This window comes from Aplysia californica, unplaced genomic scaffold (genome assembly GCF_000002075.1).
Source record: "Aplysia californica isolate F4 #8 unplaced genomic scaffold, AplCal3.0 scaffold00146, whole genome shotgun sequence".
NCBI lineage: Eukaryota > Metazoa > Mollusca > Gastropoda > Aplysiida > Aplysiidae > Aplysia > Aplysia californica.
In genome coordinates this window covers 272,407-294,567 of record NW_004797416.1, presented here as the reverse complement: position 1 = coordinate 294,567, position 22,161 = coordinate 272,407, and the positions used below count along the sequence as shown (strand labels likewise).

The following is a 22,161-nucleotide window of genomic DNA, read 5'->3' as shown; positions in this document are numbered from 1 at the left end:
GAAGAGTCACAGAAATTGATGTACAGAAAGTTGGAAGACATGGAATAACATCAAAAGGCTAGCCCAGGATTGGGAAAGGTGGAAAGTGGTTGTTTGTGGCCTATACCCTGACCCAGGGTGAGAAAGGCAATGGTGCTGATGATGCCAGGCCAGGATAAATCTGTGGCATTGGTGTCATCATTATCTGTCCTGTGAAACAGAAGACCCTTTTTCCGATGCTCATACCTGTTCTGTGCTTATTTTATTTTCTGAGCCCATGTTCATATGCTTTATTCTCATATACTTTATTCTTCTGTCTTCATTTTCAAATAAAACCATGTCTACTTTATTTGAGATGTATGTTCAGTAACTAGCGTCTTTCAAGACCAGGTTCAATCTATCACAAGTACAAACTGGTCTAGCACAACCATGGAGACCTCCCTTGCAAGGAACGTGTTACGGTCAAGTGTTCAATGTCATTTTGGGAAATTTTGTCGTCCTTCATGAGATCAATAGATTCTTAGCCCAAAAGAGCTTCTGGGTCACAGTTTTAGTAATGTAAAAGACATAATTTATCAGATGAGCTGGGCTCTCTTGTGGTGAACTAAGTTTCGGCTCATATTACATGGAGAGTCAAAGCTTCAGATTTGGTTCGTTACCACTTACTTGTAGACTTTCTTCTGGCAAAATACTGAGAGCTCACAGGACTCGACAACGGTCTTGGTTTTTTAGAGGGTAAAGAAATTAAGATAGCATTTCCTTGCGGAGACAAAGAAATAATATTTGTATTCATATTTGTTGGTTCAGATACCCACAAACGCATGTTCTTGCTCACTAATGCGCGACTAATTGCTGGTCACCATTTATTGCTTCACCCTGTTTGGAGGCTAAGGTTAATATTTTTCACTATTACAACAGCAATATCTGTGGATTTACAGTGAAGTCCGCTTAAACTGACAACGGTTAATCCGAAAATAGTAGTTTAAGCTGAAAGGATTTTATTCTCTCTTCATTTTGAGCAACCCCTCTAAACCGCAAACTTAATTAAAACGCAGAAAATCCAGCGGTCCCTCAGATTTTGGTTTAAGCAGACCCCACTGTGCATTTTTCCCTTAGCACAACCCAGTGATGGGTCATACCCAGTTAATAAACACTATCAAGGTTCAGAAATGCCTTTAGTCCAGGATCTGACTTCACAAAATTTCCAATGTCAAGGAATTTATCCACTGTGGTGTTATGCTGCCTGTCATCTTCTCATCTCTGCTGTCTCTTCCACAAACCATTTTGTTAAATCTGGATGTATGGCAAGTCAGTGTGACATCACTTATTTTCTCCATGAACACAATTAGACAATAGCAACAGGGAAAAAATGTAGGACGAGAAGACTGCACCTAGGATGCCTGTCATCAAAGGTTTTTTTCAGTTTTAGTAAGAGTTTTACGGCACTTGCAACACAAAAAGGTCATATAAGTGCCGAATATTAGAGGTGTTACAAGAGAGTAACAAACAAAAAAAATAGGAGGGGAGATAGAGATTTTTTAATAGGAAAGTAGGAGCAAACCACACAAGAACACCCTCCAACCACCCACTTCAAACGGTTTTACAGCACTCGCAACACAAATAGGTCGACTAGGTGCCGATAAGAAGATTAAAGGTCTTACTAGAGAGTAACAGTAACATGATAAGGACAATAGATGCTTGTTAGAAACAAAACCACACTGCAGCGCCAGCCAGCCTTCCACCCAGAAAGAAAGTTCTTGCAAAAACAAAACAATTATGATCGCACCATATTTAGGTCAAATTACACTTTATTGTGCCACAAATCATGAATGGAGAATGGCAAAATTAACAAGAGATAAAACGGCCACAAGACAAGACTGACACATTTATTAGTTATACATCATCATCATTATCATCATCACAACGAGGGGTTGGGACCAGGAAAGAACATATAACAGTGTGGAGGGACTCTGCAAGAGTTGGCAGTGCAGGGCAATATACCTGCCAGGTTACTTCAAAGGATTTCAAATAGACGTGTTGTCCCATTAAACACTGATCAAATATTATTAGAACTAAATGAACAATTTTTAACCGAACCACATAGTTCTACACAGAGTCAAAATGCCCTTTTTTAAAAAGATATTATTTCTGGCTTGTTTGAGGGGCACAAATGGACTTGTCATCCTGAATTTTGAAGTGACACAAAAGAGTGTATTGCTCATTGCAAAACAAAAAAATGACTATATAAATGCAGTCTATTATTATTATTACTATTACTTACTTTGACTTTGATTCACATGGTAAGTAAAAAAAATAATTGGAGCCACTCATCTTTTTCAAAGCAATGAATAAACTTAGATCTGAACCATATTATTCACTGTTGACACATAATTTGAACCTAATCTAGACATGTTGGCTCTACTCTGTCTTCCATATTTGCTATTATACCCATGACCCTCTGGAGAGATCCACTACTTTCTCATTGTTCTGATCTTTCAGGTTCTTTTTCATTCTTATTTTTCTATTATTTCTGTGCAGCCTACTGTTCTACTTTGCCCTAATCATAGTAGACATCATCGAGTCAACACTGACAAGAAGTAGACTAAAACACCGCTCTTTTGTTAATGAAGTCTTTTCATCTGCAGTCTTTGTCTATTTAATTCTTTCACCTTAATAAGGCGAACAACTTTTGCAGCAAGCGTCTTTTCCCCCTAAATGGCTAAATGCATTTATTCAGTAACTTCTGACATGTTATGAGAAGACCTTCTGCTGAAACATCTAACTGTATAAGTACTCCATCGTACAGGGGCCACAAGATCAAATTTGCTGGGTTTTTTCGTTGTTGTAATTTATAGGAGTGAAATAAAGTGCCTTTAACTGGACACAGCTGTCCATTATTTTTTGGCACGTATATTACTATCCGCCAAAAGTCAAGGCTGAAACACAGGTTTGACCCCACAAGTATTCTTTTTTTTTTTTTGACAGAGGCCATGAAACCGTATTTGTGGGGGATTTTTAGAAAAGAAATAAATTGCCTTCAGTTTGACACGACTGTCTACAGCATCCACAAAGAAAATTAAAATGATAACAATGGCAAGGATAAAAAGAATAATAAATAATATGAATGCGTACCGTGATTGTCTTGCTTATAACAGCCAGACCAGTCATTGAGTAATAAAGTATGGAAAATTAAATGATGACAAGTGTACAGCTATTCCATGAAGTTCATATTGTACACAACTCAATCAAGGGCATTTTAAAATCTTTTCTTTTTAAATAGATTACAAAGGATGTTTTGTTTAGATACACGATATGAACATTCTTACTCTGTAAATACTTTCATGCACAATAAATTAGACATTATGTATTTAAACCATGCACATCAAAGAAAGATATACAAACACAAATGACACTTCTCAAAACAGTAAAGTCTGTTCATTGCACAGTGCCACCGTTGAATTATTTGCACACAAAGATCATCAAATATTGAAAATCAAAGTAACAATATAACAACAATACCCAAAAGCATGCTCCCATATTGCACATGACCATTGAAAACTTTGGATTTGGTGAGACATATTCTGTCATTCAGAAATCGTGCGTGTAAATGAGAGTAGGATGAGCCGAAGTCATATGACATGCTTACCACTACATGAAATCCATGCATATAGCAGGTTATTTCCTTCCCTTACACTAGTTAAACTTGAATCTGCCAATCAGTTTAGTGATTCAATTACAAACTACACATTGGATGTCAAGACTAAATCCTCGACTAAGAATTCTGACTTTGAAAGGATCTTTTCAAGATACAAAATATGTCATAATATAATTATCATATCATAAGGGTAAGGTCTTATATGAGGGGTTGGATTTGCAATTCTTTTTCCACAATTTTAGTACGAATTTTATGGTACTTGCAACACAAATAGGTAATATAAGCGCAGAAGATTAGAGGTGTTACTAGAGAGTAACATACCAAGAAAACAAGGAGCAGAGATAAGGACAATAGACGTTTGATAGGAAAGAAGGAGCAAACCACACAAGAGTACAGCAAACCACCCACTGAATTCCCAACAAAAACGAGACAAATGCAGATCTGACATATCATATTCTGACTTATCAACTTTACAAAAGAATGTGGCACATGATATAACCCAAGGACCTGGACTGATGGATCTAATACTGTTCGGATGCCTTTTGGCTTCCACTGTAGTGCCACAAAACATTTCATTGATCGCTAACAAGAGATGAGAGCAAATCTGAGTAAAAGATACAAACAAATTGTTGCGAGAAAAGGGAAAACGAGTTCAAAGAAGTATCTACCTTTATTGTGAAGCTGATGATTCAAAAACTCACCTGTTGTGGATTATATTTATTTAGGTTTTCTACTTTCAAAACAAAATAAGATTACTTCTTCTGAGCTCGTCAGCTGGATTGTCAGACTTAGCTGGGCATTTTTAATTCCACAGTTATGATAGTGAAGGGTTCCATACTGATCAGGTAGCCAAATGCTGTTTTCAAGTTGTTCATAGTTTTTCTTTTTTGACAGAAAAGAGTTTCCACAGTGTTGAGAACATAATGTGGATTTACAATTCTGCCAGAACATCTGGTCTTGACAGACCGGATCTGGGACTTTTTACTGTTTTTTGACCTTAAGCGAATTTCCTCCTTACCTGAAGAGACTACAAGACTAAAAGTTTAAATTTCAATGTCTTAGGATCAAGTGTGTGAAAACCCTAAAAACACAAGAGATTCACTATACACGAATTAATCATTAGTCATAAATAAATCCTCTGCAGGAATCCTCAGGAAAACATTTGAAGTAACTTTGGCAGTAGAAAACAGGCTTCATGAACCACCACCCTCTCCTCATTTTTGCACTAAATGAATCAATATAAAAATAATTTAAATGTACATTAAAGAAAAGATACATTTTGTCAAATGACAAAAAAATACACGCTGATTTTGACAAAGAATGTAACAGATGAACACAGCTGAAAGTATACCACAAATGTAAAGATGCTAAAAAAAAAGTATTCAAAATTTTCTCAAAGGACACAAACTACTCCAACCCTCCTTCACATTGATCAAACAATAAAACACATGATATCCCCCACATCAAAAACATTCACTACATGCCCACACCATTTGGGAATAAATAAGAGACTGATAACATGAAGAATATAAAAAGATCTCGCAGAATTTTAACAGGCAGCATTATGCACAGAAGCTGCAGGTGGTAAGTAATGAGAACAGTGTTTATAAGTACAAGTTCAAGTAACAACCTCAACCTCTTCATTATCACTCCACCAACCCACCAGTATATTTTACAGATTCACCCATGAGAGAGCTTTTAAATATTTTAAAACTTTTTATCTATTCAGCACAAATATCTTTCATCAACAAAGTCCTCATTCTCAAAACAAAAGACACCTAACCCTTTCTAAGAAGAACATAAAGAAGAAATGGAAACAAAAACTTTCATCAGCAGTTTTTACAACTACCTTAAACCTTCATTACTCTTCTATATTCTGACTGCACATCTCAGCTTGCAACGATAAAATCTAGAAGTCATCTCTTGAGAGGTCAGGTGTAAAATACCTATAGGCATACAGAGCCAGGGCTCGAAGAGTTAACAATAGACTGCGGTAGAACAAAAAGCAACTCTATTCAAGATCTTGTAATTTTAAACACCATTTTATGTTATGTTAAACTGTGCTAAACTGCTGATAAGTAATGAGGTTTCAAACAGAAACGTCAATGAAAATAAGCAAACCTTCTAACATTCAAAACAAAACACTGTCCACATCTTTACTTCAACACAAGCGGTACCACTGGCACATCGACAGAGGTACAATCAGGCTAAAAATGGCTGCCAAAATGTGGCGACTTCCAAAGCATGAGTGTCTATCGGAAACTGAAAATTTATGTCTTATGCTTTTGATCAACTTTGTGCCGTAAAAAAAAATTGATAAAAATGTTCTAACAGGCAGACAAATGTCAGTTTCTTCAATTTCAATTTTCTGACAAGCACATGATTTCCCCACAATAACACACATTTTGTGACGTAATACATTGTACAAAACAACACTGTGATTCCTCTAAGTAACAATACTGCTCTGGAGAGAGAAACAGACAGGCTGTCCTAGTGATGTCAGAGCCTGTTGTCCAATCAGAGATGACTAGACCAGCGTCTGTGGTGTATCAGTTAGGCGTTTCTCTGTTGTAGGCAAGAGACCCGAGTTCAATTCCGGAGAGGGGTGAACATTTTATTGTCTTTCTGCTGGAATGCTGTTTCCCCCTCAGTGCAGGTTGGCCCAGACCAGCGGAAGCCTGCCTCCTAAATTATATAAATTGTGTCAAATGGGGAGTAAAAACACCTCCATTTAGAATTTTTTTTAATGAAATGGCTAGTTTTACAGGGAAGAACCAGAACTGGAGGGTGGAGATGAAAAGGAGAGGGGGGGGGTGTAAATGGCCTGGGTTGTACAAACAGGGGAAGCAGCTGAACATGACAGAAGGGGACAATTATTTTACTTACAATGACAAATAGTATTTATATAGAGCATATCCCTACTAGTACTAGACATGACAACAAATGAATTCCCTGACAGACTCTGTATAACTTTACTAATCATCCTTAGCTTCTTGGGCAGCATTCTTAGGAGGGAGATTACGACAAAGATGGTCAACACAACTTCTGAAACAAATGGATAACATCTGAATTCCAAATTCAAAACTAAAACAAAAATTTATAACCTGAAATTTACACAAATACAATGAGGTATATATTTTGCACATGACAATGGCATATTTCTAAGATAAAATTAAAATGACAAAAAGTAAAGAATAGATTAAAACAACTATAAACAAAAAAAATTTTCTGTATCACATTTTTATATATCACAAACTGAAAAAACAATAAATAAAAAATACCACAATGTAATAACTTACTGGCACATTATATACAGTCAAGCCCTGTTATACCGCCCCTTTATACATTATACTGTCAGCCTCACTTACCGCCAGGTTATACCAATGCTTGAAAAGGAACGCCTTTATTTTTTTTTTAAAACATAAAAAATATTATGTCTTACGCATGGCATCCACCCAGCAGCTATGCAGTGATAATCTCCCTTTCTCTTACAAACGACTCAGCAAGACTGCGATCATCACATGCAGAGGCCATGTCATCAAGTCTTGGACAAAGGAAAAAATAACGGAATATAATGTTGTCCTTCATCAAATCATGGAGGAATCATTTTCCCTTGGCTTTGGGCAATTGTTGCAATTTAACTAAGAACTGCATTAGCTCTTTACCTCCAGAGCGGCTCGCGGTTGGAACCGCTGTGCCGGTGAGCCGCTGGCAGCGATTCAGGCACATTCCTTTACGACGACTTTGAAGCCAAATTACTTAAACTATTCAGCAATTGCCAAAAACAGGTCTCGTTTACTGGGAGTTCATTCATTTGATGAAAAACTATCCTATCAAATTAGGTTTACTTGCTCTGATTCAATGACCAATTTAGTGACGTATATGCCACTTTTGCATTTCATACCAAAACAGGGCCCCAGCACATTGAGTTTACCTACCCTTGGAGACAAAGAGTTAAAATTAAAACCCTGTTATACATCAGTCTCGCTAAACCGCCAACTTCATGCTCAACCCATGGTTGACAGTATAAAGGGGTTTGACTGCATAATATAATAACAATAGCAATGAGGAAATACAAGGGAAATAGACTGCATTTTGAATGAAATGTGCAATCATAATGAATCGAGAAAATAAATTCAATGCAGATTTACATGTTTGTCTACCAAGAATAAAGGAGGATTCACAATCACAGGTAAAGACAAGCATACACGTATCTTGTGCTGATATGACACGCATGCAGAGATATCCATCGGTGGGAAGAATTCGTGCATGCAGTAGAATAGACGCAAGTCACAGAATGACGAGATTTCAAACACAAAAGCACTTAATCCCACAAAGTAAAATAATTCACTAGCAAGGCATCCAATGCAAGAACCTATCAGGAAAACAGACAGAACAATTTTATGCAGTATTCTTCCACAAGTCAACACAAAAGAGTTACAACATCTTCTTGAGTGAAGTTAACAAGATCAACGCCCACATAGCAAAGGCATTTGCATAAACAAGATAAAAGAGTTTCATCTCCTAGAATGTAATTACAACTATCAGTGTCCACTGAACACGAACATGTGCGTAAACAACAAAACAGAAGACAAGTAAACATTCTACAGCACCAATGTTACAACATTTCAGTACATTCAAAATTTCATTATTGAACCTGATGGGTTCGAACACAAAAAATAAATCCCACAACATAAACATTCTGCCTCCTTTCTATTACCTACTTCTACAACCTACTGACCACAGCTGACCAGTCATTTGATCAAAGCTTTACAGTTAAGCATCACAAAGTAGCCATTTGAACTAAAACTCCAATGACTAGTTACCACCACCAACTACAGTATCAATCATCATGCAATACTGAGGACAATCTTCTCAAAATTCAGAAGCCTTCAAATCGTCAACAACATTAGGGTAAATTGGATTTGTCACAACTTTTTCTGCGAAAAACGCAACGAACACAGCGGAACAGATCTGAAACATCATGTGGATGAAAATCAACAGCAACAACAACAAGAAAACCCTCAGAACATATCTCAAAATTACTGCAAGAGATAGAGGGAACGGTGCAATATTGTTTTAAGTAGACTGCACTCAGTTGCAAACTTGTAGATTTACAAGAAAAATCTGTTATTAAAATAAAATTATTTTCAAAACAATCAGACCAATTGCAATGTTGTATACAGATCTATTAAAAATATTGCACTTAGTTGAAATACATAAACATAGAATACAGTAAAAGTTGCAAAATGCGTAAGAGTTATTCTGCATGTCGCAAGTGTGTACATTGCATTCTCCACAAAATCAACTACAGCCAATCCATGTCTGTCAACCATTTAATTCTACACTTTCAACGATTTAGTGCTGTTCCCATCCAGTTTCCTTTAGTCACACAGTCCTATACCCAAGGGAAATCTTCTAACAAAATGTCTATCAAGAGAGCGCATCCCATTGCAGTGTGCTAGCTGAGGTTATTGCACATAAGGAAAGGAGACACTAATTTCAAAACTACCCCTTGTGCAGCTACCTCAGACATATTGACTACTTAGTGTAAGACTCCCCCCAGAGGCCAATTTGAAAAGTGACATATGACTGAGTCTTACACTTAGCAGTAGATATCTATTCCATAATTTCTTCAGAGAACTCATTATGGAAACAAGGAAGCCGACAGAAAACTTTATTGTTATCCCCGATGTCTCAGATTAAATGGGAGTCAAAGCAGCTTGTTGGGTTGTTGATAGTGTTAGCAAAACTCAGTTCGGTGACATTCAGAGACTTTCAGCCTTCAAGTCCTCGCTTTCTTTCGTTCAAAAAAAATTTCTTCTTTAGAATGTTGGAAGACAGCACTTTACAGAAAAAACTCTCTCTCCTTCTGCATGACCGACCTTTTAAACCACATGAGATGGGAAGTCGGCTATACAAATGATTTCTCTTTCTTGGAGAGTGTCTCTGGGCTTCCAGACTACACTCTTAATTTTTCCTTATTCCAACAGCTGTCTCTTCACTACTAGATGGGATATAAAAAGAATTTTGCACAGTCAGCTCAACAAGGCTGATTGCTTCTTTCTAAACTTCATCCACAAAATGTCTCACTCGTTATTAACATACAGAAGGTGTCAGTCTCAAGTCTTCATATGAAATGACAAAGTCCTCCTCGATCCCACCTTACTTGGATTCAGAGGTTTCAACACAAAAATACCCAATAATCATCATGCCAGCACAAACCAGGAACAAACCAGGTACTGAGACAAATGTGTCAGATGCTTCCAAAGAACCCTTTATCTCAATAATATTCATATTGATTTAAAAATGTAGTACCGGTAGTCAAAAATCCTCCCTCTCTCCCTTTCAGCACTAATTCATTCATTAATCCGTAGACAGGATCCTATGAAAACATGATTAAACAGTAACCAGGACTGTTGATCCAAATATCCCTCCTGAGATTCATTCTCCTGAGGCAAAAATCACCATTACCATACAGAAAATGTCAGCACTTGCAGGCACTCAACATCACTAACTCTCGGAAATTATCACCACTGTATTCCAGTAATAAATACACTGATTATTTCAAGGAACCTCTCACAAAATCATGTTTTTACAGGTAAAAAAAAAATATTGAATCAAAGTTCAACTACTTTTTTTTCTCTTCTTCCAAAGGAAGTTACACTGACTTAACACTGTCTCTCTGTTATTAGAGGCTGGACTGAGAAAAGATAAAGACTTGAAGACTGGGATGGAAAGATTGCAGTAGTAACTGAGAAATCATTGTGGACAATTGCCTTTCGTCCCTGGAGTCTCATGGACTTCTGTGGTTCTTTCCCTGTACCGCTATTTTAAATTGTAAATATTTGAATCAGTGTGGAACTATGACCCTTTGAGATAAAAATAGCCCAGATGGATTTAACTTGTAACTGAAAAGGTTCATTTTTCTCAGAGCATTAAATATGGGTGCCTAGACCAAAGCCGTCAAAATATTTCTGAGCTTCGGATGGTTTCAATAAACATTCACGCCCCACGAAAGTCTCAGAGCCACAAGCACCTTTAATTATGGACTCGATGTCGTGTCTTTTCACTTGTGAAATCACAAAATTACTTAAGAAGGTAGACTGTGTTTACTGGAGCTGTTGTCTCTGGTACGAGGGAGACTGGCGTTGGCCGGAGGGGCAAAGTCGTACATCCGCCCCAACCTGTTAAAGCACTGAGCCAGCTGATCTCGCAGCGCAGAGTCTGTGGCGTACAAGATGAGTTGGCTCACAAAGGTGAAGGTCACGGGGAGAAGGGCAGAGAAACTGGAGTCCGGAAGGCTCAAAGTCATTTGAAGGATGGCAGTCAGGGTGTCGGCCCAGGCTTGAAGGTGAGCTTCACTGTCCTGAGGAAAGGAAGAAAGAAGCGAGAGAATGTGAAGGGGGTTAGGGGACCAGGAGCAGATCGACAGAGAGAGAGATGGACTGAGAAATGAGAAAACAAAAATGAGTGAGACAGAGAGAAAAGAGAAAAGAGAGAGAAGAGAGAGATGAGAGAGACAGAGAGAGAGAGAGAGAGAGACAGAGAGAGAGAGAGAGAGAGAGTGAGAGTGAGAGAGAGAGGGAGAGAGAGAGACACAGAGAGAGAGAGAGAGAGAGAAGGAGGGAGGGAGGGAGGGAGGGAGGGAGGGAGGGAGGGAGAGAGAGAGAGAGAGAGAGAGAGAGAGAGAGAGAGAGAGAGAGAGAGAGAGAGAGAGAGAGAGAGAGAGAGAGAGAGAGAGAGAGTTCAGCATTGAAAAAGAGACGGACAAACAGAAGAGCAGGAGAAAGAACAAAAAACTGTGCCTATGTGTCCGAGTGCGTGAGAGTGCCAGCATTCGTATATGAGTGCATTTCTCCTCCTCTTCCGTGGCAAAGCACACATACCCACCTTCATTATAGAGGACTTGTGCTGTTTATCAATGGCTTCATCAACAGCCTCACGACGGGGGACCTTCATCTTTGACCGTTGGAACTTCGGTGGGCGGACAAAGTTAGGCATAGACCTCTGGTGCTTGTGTCTTTTGTACTGAGACATCAGGTTCTCGATCACCTGGTCAGTGGCTACTGTGTACACCTGGGAACAGGAGGATGAGGGGGGGAGGAGTACATTGTGTTATTTGGAAAATGGAGGGATGGATGGGTGGATGGACAGATGGATGGATGGATGGATGGATAGACGGATGGATGGATGAGGGAAAGACAGATGGAAGGATGGATGGATCGAGAGAGGGAGGGAGGGACAGAAGGACGGACAGACAGACAGATGGATGGATGGATGGATGGATGGATGGATGGATGGATGGATGGATGGATGGATGGAGGATGAAATGAAGAATAAATGAAAGGAGGTACACAGTAGAATGGTAGAAAGGATCCTTCAATCAATAGAAAAGTAGACCTATAAATGGACGAACAAAAAGATAGATTGACAGATAGACTGATAAAAGGATAAATATTCAACTAAATGAACAGAAGGAAAGATAGATGGACTCACTGGATGACAGATGAATTGACATTCCACTCACCTTACTCTCCAAATCCTGGCGTATCTCCCTCTTACTCTTCTTTCGTTCTTCTTCCTCTCCTTCTCCTTTCTCTGTATCTCCATCTTCACTTCGAACTTTCTCTAAGTCACTGTCAGAGTCTGCATCAGAATCCAGCTGGTCTGAAAAACAAACATGGAAGCCAAAAGTGACAGAGCTAACAGATTTTTATAAAAGTTTTAATAGGAGTTTTACAGCACTTGCAACACGAAAGGGTCATATAAATGCCCAAACTAACAATATCAATTGACATGAAAACAAAAAAATAGTGAAAGCTACTAAAGTACTAGAACCACTGTCCTATACAGATAGCCCAATCAAGTAGACACAATGACAGAATAACAGCTACAGTCCGGCATGGACTAATACACGTACGTTACTGACCAATTTGTTCCGCACATCCATTATATTTCAGATTAACTGATTGTGAAAAATTAAACAGATATCAGTCGGGGAATGGCAAATAGTAAGAGCTATCTGAGATTTCGAGTTTTCCCAGTTCGTATTAGCTGTGCTCAACTGTACTTTTTTCCAGTTGTCACCATAAGCTGCAGATTACTCACAAACCTCTACAACATGTTATATTTGAAAACTCAAAGATCATGGATTCTGTCTGCAGCTCAGTTGGATAGGAAATAAAAAATGCAGGAAAGACACTTTGACCTAAATTCACCCAAATGCTAATGAGTACTTGGCAATAAGTAACAAAAGAAAAACTGAACTGCATTTTATTACGTTTAGTAGACTGCAACGCAGTTTGTCCTTTCAGAGGACTGAGGTAGAATATATGGGAAAAAACCCACCGCACAAATGGTCATGCTATAAAGAGGCACTAGTTGTCAGTCAGTGAGATACAAAACCTGACCATAAAAAGACATTTAGTCAAAAGAAAATATGAATGATAGTTGTATGCGAATAATAGTGTGCAACACTGATTGTCCGTACAGAGGACAGAGATAGTAAATAAGAATACAAGAATGAACCAAACAGTCAAAGAGCACTATTGTAAAGACAAACGAATAGAATCAGAGGGGACTCTTAACCATAAAAATCTATACATTCACTCACTTTGAGGCGTTTCCACAGCCACTGAGACAATTCCATCCGACCGCACACCCTCAGCCTCAATGGGCTCATTTTTTCCAGAAGAATCTACAGACTTGTGCAGAGACGACGAAGAATCTGACGACCTTGACTTTGCTGCAGCGAGTCGGGCCCGAGCGGTGATCAGTGGAATGTCCTCGTGCTGAGCCGTCAGGAAAAAGATTGGTTGCTCCGAGATCTTATCCAGAATAGAGCCCTTGCCCGAGTCTTGCAACACTTCCACGTACGTCTGACACAGCTCTTCACATACGTTCTGCAGCAGTGGCAGGAACAGCCTGCCATTGGTCCAGGGGCGACCCACTGACATCCCAGCCGTGTGCTTGATCTCAGCGATGGTCGGCCATGAGGCAACGGGGGTCTCTGGTGTCTCAGCGATGGGAGTAATGGCAGCCCTGAGGTAAGGGGACGGGGGAGGGGAGGACGAGGAGGGGGAGAGTGTGGAGGAGGAGGGGTGGTGTGAAAGAGGAAGAGGGGCGAGGGAATTGTGGAGGAGGAGTGTGGAGAAGGAGGGGGGAAGAGTGTGGAAGAGGAGGGGGGGCACATAGGAGGAAGAACATTTTTAGGTAAGCCAAAGCAATTCTATGTACAGAACAGTGGGAAGATGTGGAATATAATATCAAGAGGCTAGTCCAGGATAGGGAAAGGTGGAAAACGTTTGTTCGTGGCCTATACCCTGATTCAGAGTGGGAAAGGCAATGATGATGATGATGATGATGATGATGATGATGATGATGATGATGATGATGATACCACATTTTAAAAAATCACTGCCAAAAAAATTAAAAGAAATTTTAATGATGGGGTCAAGAGGTTACTCAAACTTACTTTTTTTCATATCTAAAGACAATTTTGTTACAGTTTGCATGAACGCTGGGCCTAGGGAAGTATAACAGTTGCTATGGATGAGTCGTATCTTCAACTACAGTTACAAAAAATAATAACAAAAACAACAAAAATTGAATACAATAGCCTGATATGGGCATTTGATCTCATTTTTAATCAGCAGTAAGGGTAGATTATTACCCAAGCCATAAAAAGGGGGAAGTGTCGAAAAACGATCGAAGTGTGACCCACTAAGTCCATACTCAAAACATGGACAGAATGTGACAGATTGCATAATAAAAAGATTCCCCATGGAGCCTTGAAATCTGCAGTTCAAATAATCCCATCCTCATATCACTTTTATTCAGTAAACCTTACAGATGAATTGGGAAAAAACAATCTTCTTGCAAGAGATAATCTGCAGCAGCCCTTATCCTTCTTCTCAACCTTCCCTCTTCCTGTCTTTCTTCGTCTGTCCTTATGACTTCTCTATCCACATTCTATTTTTCACCTCTCATATTTATCTTAAAGTTAAAGCCAAAAAAAAAAAAAAAAAGGAATCCCACACTACCCCCAACAACAACAAAAAAATACACCAAATAACAATTCTCTAAAAAAATAACTTCTTTTCTATAAAACAAAAAGAAGCACAAAAAAGAATAATTCCTAACTAGAAGATGGTCTGCCTTACTAGCCTGCTGAAGCAATGAAAACAACACAGAAGTAAAAACCATGACAAAAATGAGTCTTGCGGAGTCCTCATACCCAGCGAGTCACCATGACAACCGCCACATTTCATCAATAAAAAAAATAAAAATTATTCACACGCAAAAATATGCAGCTGTCAAAAACATAAAAGGGAAAATAAAACAAGAATGAGAAAAGCTAAACCAAGCAGGGAGCACGATGGACCCACAAACAGAAGGTGAACCTGCACCACCTACAAAAGGTCAAGTCAGATTTGTCTGTTCCTTTGCTTGATTTTTAGTAAGAGTTTTACAGCACTTGCAACACAAATAGGTTGTATAAGTGCCGAAAGTTAGGAGTTATTACTACTGAAGAGCAACATACAAAGAAAAGAAGGAGGAGAGATAAGGACGATAGATGTTTGTAGGAAAGAAGGAGCAAACCTTACCAGAGCATCTAACAACCACACACCAAAAGAGGCAAAACTAGTAAAAAGGAAGACAGCACGAAGACATAAGAAGTAAACAGGATAGAAGGACGACATACCTGTAGCATTCTAAACTACGAGTCAAATTATAATCTACACAGCCAAACTTAATTATTTTCCGAGCACGCAATTAGTAACAGGAAGCAGAAATACACAAATAACTTACTCAAGGTCACGGCTAGCATTCCAAACACTACAAAAAATAAAATGAACACTGCATTTTTTAAAGTGCTCTTTGTGTTTGTGAGTATTAAGTGTATGCTGCGTGTGAAGCTGAATAGGTGCAGAAGTGGGAGCTTAAACTTGTATCCGATTTGACAGTTTTGATGAACAGAACATCAGCATAAAGCGATATTTAGATCGGGTATGCTCAAAAATAAAACTTCAGCCCGCTTCTATAATCTCCATTTCCAAAGCCAAGCCAAGTCAAGCCATTATGACGAGACATTTATTCTCCTGGATAAAATGGCACATAACTACATATTTTTATAGTAAAATAATTGTAAACTTATTACACTATATTCAACACAATAAAGATTCCGTCAGGGACAAGTTACTTATTAACCTAGTGTGTCAGAGCCAACACAAAGTGAGTGTGATATGGCCTCCCAGCAGATTGACAGAGATACTTTGTAAAAAGACATCCCTATACAGGAATCGAACTCATGTCTTCTGCATCCAACAGCATAGAGCCTAACCATTATATGACACGTGCTAATTGAGACAATGTTTATGAGTTGAAATTGTCAAAAGACAGCCACCCATTGTCCAAGAGAAAAGTGGATGTCTTAGATAGGAGGACGTCTTGGACAGTGTCATTTATTATTATTTTATTATTATAGTAGAAGGTTTTACGGCGCTCGCAACTGCATAGGGTCATATGAAAGCCAAGGGGTGGATGTCAACAGAGGAGTCCTTACAGGGAATCAGACTTACTCTGCTTCAACAGCACAAGATCTGCTTCGACTATCAAGGCACCCCAAAATAGCAGGTCACAAAGTAGTGACAAACATACAAAAGAAGTAGAGGAAATGACAATAGTAAGGATCGGGAAAGAAAAAGCTGCAGTTCCTTGTTGTAGATCAGGCACAGTTATGAGTGTGACATGAATAAGCCCATTTACAATTCTACTATGCTTGAAAAAGATATGTCCCCCCTTTGGGAATGGCCTAAAGACACTTCAGTCAGTGGCACTGCCCGGGGGGTACTGTGCCATTATAGAATAAAAGAAACACAAGCGGGACAGAGGGAAGTGGTCATTTGTACAAGTGACTGACTTGTACAGGTGGACGTTAGAGTAAATTCACCTGTCTTTTTAGTTGCAAAAGCATTGTGAACAATATACACTCCAATCAACACAGTATAGACCCTGTCAGAGATAAGATACTTCAACCCTGCCTGTTACAGACAACCCAAATTGAGTGTGACACCGCATCCCAACTGATTGACAGAGATACTCTATAAAAAGATTTCCCCAAGCAGGAATCGAATTTGCATCTTCCGCATATAAAACCATGGAGCGTAACCATTGCGCCACAGATGATAAAGATGACGTATTTCACTACAAATTTATATTAATACATATAGTTCATCCACCATCGGTGGCCTAGTGGTTAGGCTCTCGGACTCGCAACCGTAAGGTCGTGGGTACGAATCCCGTCAAGGGCCCGACGTTGTGTCCTTGGGAAAGGCATTTTACACGAATTTTCCTCACTTCACCCAGGTGGGAATGGGTACCCGGCTATAGACAGCAAAAGATCTTGTCAGTTTGTTAGTGTTTGAGTGCTTAATCGGCTGCTCGCACTGTATGCTTCCCGGGAAGCTGAGAATATTTCGGAGTGTTCTATGGTCTGCTGGGGTAATAATATAATGTAAAGCGCATAGAGCCTGCAGTTGAGTGGGGATATGCGCTGTACAAATGCTATCTATTATTATTATTATTATTTATTATCATAAAATGATGATCCCCTTTATCAACCAAGGAGGAAAAGAAGTTATAGACCATGAGGGCTACCTGCTGATAATGAGACAGGGTAAAAACAAAAGTAAAGGAAGTAATGGCAAGCAACTTGTAATGGTCATTAACGACACAATTCGCCAGACCACATCTTTCCCTTTCCTAAAGTGATATGCCTGTCTGCCAAAACATACTTGGTAGAGCTGATGCTGCTGTTGTCCAGGTGAGCATTGATCTCCAGCAGAGAATGCACGTGGAACAGGACGGCCGTCGCTGCTTGCTTGTACAAATTGGCCGCCACATCCAGGCCCGCCACCTTCTGGAGCAGAAACTTTAGACCTGGCCTCGCGTCAAAATCCTGGGCTGTCTGGTAGGTCTCGTCCAGAGCAGAGAGGAGTTGGTGGACATTGCGGGTGGACATGTGGGGCATTAGACCTGGGGGAGAGGGTGGAAAGACAGATGGATTGTGAAGATGCCATGGTTTTCATGTGTTTTTGCTTTTTTTCTTTAAGCAAGCATTTCATGTCACTTGTGATACAATTAGGTCATACAAGTGCCAAATATTAGAGGTGTTACAAGAGAGTAATAAACACAAAATAGGAAAATGATAGATGTTTGATAGGAAAGAAGGTGCAAAGAATAAAAACAACCTCACGCATTTTGCAACAGCACTCAAGCAAAGATGGGACAATGACCTTCTTAAGTTGTAAGTGGACACTCCGATATAGACTGCTCCTTTCACCTCTATTAAAAATTCCTCGTCTCTTTACTGTTTTGTTCCAAAATATGAGTATTAATGCACAATGTGACAATTAACATGCAGACTAACATAAATTACAACAACAACAACAATGCTGCATCTTTACCTGGCAACCCAACACCAGAGCCGACTTCTTTCTGGTCTGCCTGTCGATCCAACAGAATCTCTCCGACTGTCTGAAGCAGAAGCTGATTGGACAGCAGCCCCACCACCACGTGACGGAAAGGAACCCTGAAAACATGGTGAAAGTCAGAATTGACACTGATGACAAGTCATACGTTCCCGATAATTGAACATTTACTTTCTCACTCATGTAAACATTGTTCCTCTTTAAACAGTTTTTTGCAATAGTTTTAACACTCTACTAAACACATTTAAATAATTTCAAAAAGGGAAGGGAAGTGGAATAAGTACAGAAGAAAGAGTGAAAGAAGGAAGAAGTAGTACGCCCAAGCCAATATCACAGCTAATGTACATCTGAGCATGCAAGAGATAACCCACATTTCCAAAATGAACCAGGCAGTCATTAAAATCTCCAACTAGAAAGAAATAGTAACAGTTCCGACTGTTTCAACATGACAAGTATCTGCTACTACCATAAATATAATAACTTGACTTTGTAGTTGTTCTCCTTTTTCAGAAAAGTGAGAGCATATAAAAACTACATTTGTCTCCCAGGTATTCAACCACAGACTTAACCAACATGGGCAAATTTTCTTTTTGTTTTTGTTTTCCAAATTCATCAAACACCATTTCTGTTAATGAGTCAACATCTGCCCCAACCTGGTGGAGATGTGGTCAGGGTTGAGGCTGTCCTGGTGTCCAGGTGGGTAGAGGAGGAACACAAAGGACTTGTCCTGGTCAGTGTCGTACTGGACACTAGGCATGGAGGATACTTGGCTGTCTAGTAAAAACACCTGTGAAGGGAAAAATGAAAAGAGGAGGGAGGGGGGGGGGGGGGGGGAAGTTTGGAAGAGGACATTATTTGATTATTTGTCACTGGATTAAAGGAAGGGGAAGGGGAAGATTATTTATTTGCCAACTTTCAAAAAGAGGGGGTGGAGTCTTTAATACTGTCATTGGCAATACATGTCCTTTCTAAGCACAACATCCTTAATCAATCACCTTGATACAAAATCAATAGCTTCCATCAGTGAAAAAGTATAAGTAACCTTGATCTCACTCTCAGCACTTAGAAACTGAGCAAACATCAGCCAAAACAGTACACCCCCATAGCATGCTGTAGCAATTACAACATGTTTATCGAAGCCGCCAAAGAGTACCGTACCTGCTTAGCCATCTGCCGCAGCCTCAGGCAGTCCACCACAGTGCAGTCTTTTCGGGTTGCGACCTTGACCTGTCCAATGTCCCCGTAAAAGTTGTCTGAGTTGGGGTGGAAAAGTGCCATGAGGAGGCGCAAGTTATAGGTCGTGACCCCAAGGGCCCGGTGCACGGCTTGACCTCCGACCTGCCACAAGGTCTCTGACAAATGTGGACCAGCGGTCAGCAGAATGTGCCTGAAATAAATTAAAGTCGTCCACACGTAAAACAGATGCTTATCAACACAACAATGGTCCTTTAGAGCAGCAAAAAGACTAAACAAGACAAGACAGACAAAAACCAGAGAGTCAAAGTAAAGGAAAAGAACCCACCAGTGGCACCCTTTAACCACTAATGACTTATTAGTTTTTAAGATGTGATGGGTTTTTTTAATGTAATACGATTTGAGTACTTTTTAGAAAATGGAAATGGGCAACATAAATGCTATTTATTATTATCATTTGTAAAATTTGAATGTGTTCATGTTGGTGCAGGTTGGAGTGGGCCCCTTTCACAACTAAACAACGACAAATTTACAATTGGATTAAACAGAAGAATAAACAGTGAACAAACATAGAGAGTGCCTACCCTTACTTTACTGGCAGACTTGAGAGTTTGAAACCTGAAAGTTTTAAAAAGCCAGATTTTTAGCTTTAAACGAAATACTTTTATCCCTGACTGTAAGGTCATTTAACAATGGCACCTCCAAATCTAACAGTACCCATCTACCATAGGATCAAGCAAGTTGGCAGAGACATTGAAAACTCTTCAAACAACCAAGTATCGAGAATATACACCCCCCCCCTCCCACCCCCGTTGGGGAAATCAAACCAGAGAAGTCTGTACCATACCCCTAAGCACAACAACAACAGAGCTAACAATGCACATTTTCAATAGTTTATTAAGACAGCCAGATCTTGAACAACAACAGATATGCCGTACCTGATGCAGGAGCAGCCGAGCCGAGAGATGTTCTCCACAGGCTGAGCCACACACTCGATGAACACGTCAAATGTCTGCTTGAGAATGAGCTGTAACGCTGCCTGGAGCTCAGCATCTCCTAATAATAACAATGATGATAATGATAATGATAATATAATAATAGTAATAAATAGCATTTTCATAGCGCATATTCCCGTTCAACAGCAAGCTATATGTGCTTTACACTATATATATATATGTATTATCTCCTGAAACAGACAAACTCAGTTGTACATGTAAGTGAAAGCAAGCCTCAAAAACTGAAAAAGCACAAGTTGATTCAGGTCCATCAGTACTGCGGAAAGAAGCTTTTGGCCAAGCACTCTGTCTCTTCCTACCCCTTCCCCTTTCATTCTTCCATCTTTTTTCTCCTCCTCTTCCTCCTCCTCCTTTTCTTCATCATCCAGCTCAGTAACCAGCGCCCTTCACATTTACAAATGGCACATGCTGTCAAAGAAATTCAAATCTCCCAGTTTCAAACCCAGGTGGTAGATACATATATTATTTACACAAATGAAAGCATGGTGACCACCTATTCAGTAGAGTAGTTAATATCAGCTTACATAATGGGGCATTACCTGTAAACTCTGTGACAAACTCCACAATCAAGTCAGCTACAAGTCCACATGACTGTTTGAAGCTGACAATGCCGGTATTCCAGTAACCATAGCAACGTGCCCCTCGCCGCAGCCATGACTGCAGCATTGGCAGCAACAAATGATTGACACAGTACATGGAAAACTCAGCACCTGGAGGAGGGGGGGGGGGGCAATCCAATCAGTAGACAATTAGAGGGGTTACTTATTTTATATGATCAATTAGAAATAAACCAAAGGAATCCGACATATCAAACATCATACAATATGAAACAAAAACATCAAAGATAAAAATTGTCCCCGAAAAATGCTGTGATTTATCATGATTCAACAATGTTTGTATACTAATATCATTGTTATCAGACCTAAGGGCAAGAAATGAAATTGATGATTGAATGATAGTTTAACAAACATTTAATTCCAATTTCATGAAGTAATTCATGAACAAATTCATGAACAAAATACTGAGATATTTAGAAAAAAAAGGCCGAAGCCTACTCTTATCGATTTTAGACCACCAAGGGATCTTTAACGTGCACAACTTGCCGTCCGAGATTTTTTGCCCTTGTCCGAGAAGGCTATGTGTAAGATCTGTCCTACCAGAAGATCAGGGGTGTGGCTGAAAGACACCAGTAAGAAGGAGCCAAGGAGTAGCAGTAGAAGAGTCAGGAGCCCAGAGGAGGGGGCAAAGGAGGCGAGGTGGTGGGGGCAGAAAGAGGAGATGAAAGAAAATGACAGAACATTGTTAGAGAGCAGGAAAGGAGGTGAAAGGAGACAATTTTAGAGAAAAAAAATGTTCGGTCACTACCCAGATTCGAACCCGAGACCTTTGAATGAAAGGCAAACACCTTAACCTCTAGGCCTCGAGAGCCCCCTCTAAAACTGTATTGTAAACAGAACAAATTGACCTCAAGTTTTAGAAAATGGAAGTAATTGAATTAAATCTTTCCAAAACAAACTTATGAAATTGTAGAATGAATGTAAACACATGTAGAGCGAAGATCATAACAAATGCAATTATTCTTCTTTTTTTAACCAACGTTGAAGCCTCAGTTCAAGACAAAACCACTCCCCCAAACACTCACTCCATCAGGTGACAATGACAATATTGTTGTACACACAGACACTCTCTTAAGACAAACTATGCGACACTTGTGGCAGATACTACTCATCAGTATAACCGATTTCTACACTTGCATTTTATTACTTTCTCCTTTCTATTATCAAAACTTTAGGACCAGTTTCTTTCTCCATAACAACCCCCC

At 39.5% G+C, this 22,161-nt stretch overlaps 1 protein-coding gene across 1 annotated transcript in view; it reads right to left on the bottom strand.

Moving 5' to 3' along the window:
- Nucleotides 1–6,770: 6,770 nt before the first annotated feature.
- Nucleotides 6,771–22,161, bottom strand: part of LOC101853457 (brefeldin A-inhibited guanine nucleotide-exchange protein 3) — a gene marked incomplete at its 5' end in the record, with an annotated part of 29,406 nt that continues 14,015 nt past the window's right edge. The window contains 10 exon segments of the mRNA XM_035969447.1: nucleotides 6,771–11,003; nucleotides 11,528–11,713; nucleotides 12,165–12,304; nucleotides 13,251–13,678; nucleotides 17,434–17,674; nucleotides 18,106–18,230; nucleotides 18,783–18,916; nucleotides 19,288–19,516; nucleotides 20,262–20,379; nucleotides 20,879–21,049. Coding sequence (XP_035825340.1) covers nucleotides 10,728–11,003; nucleotides 11,528–11,713; nucleotides 12,165–12,304; nucleotides 13,251–13,678; nucleotides 17,434–17,674; nucleotides 18,106–18,230; nucleotides 18,783–18,916; nucleotides 19,288–19,516; nucleotides 20,262–20,379; nucleotides 20,879–21,049 — 2,048 coding nt within the window.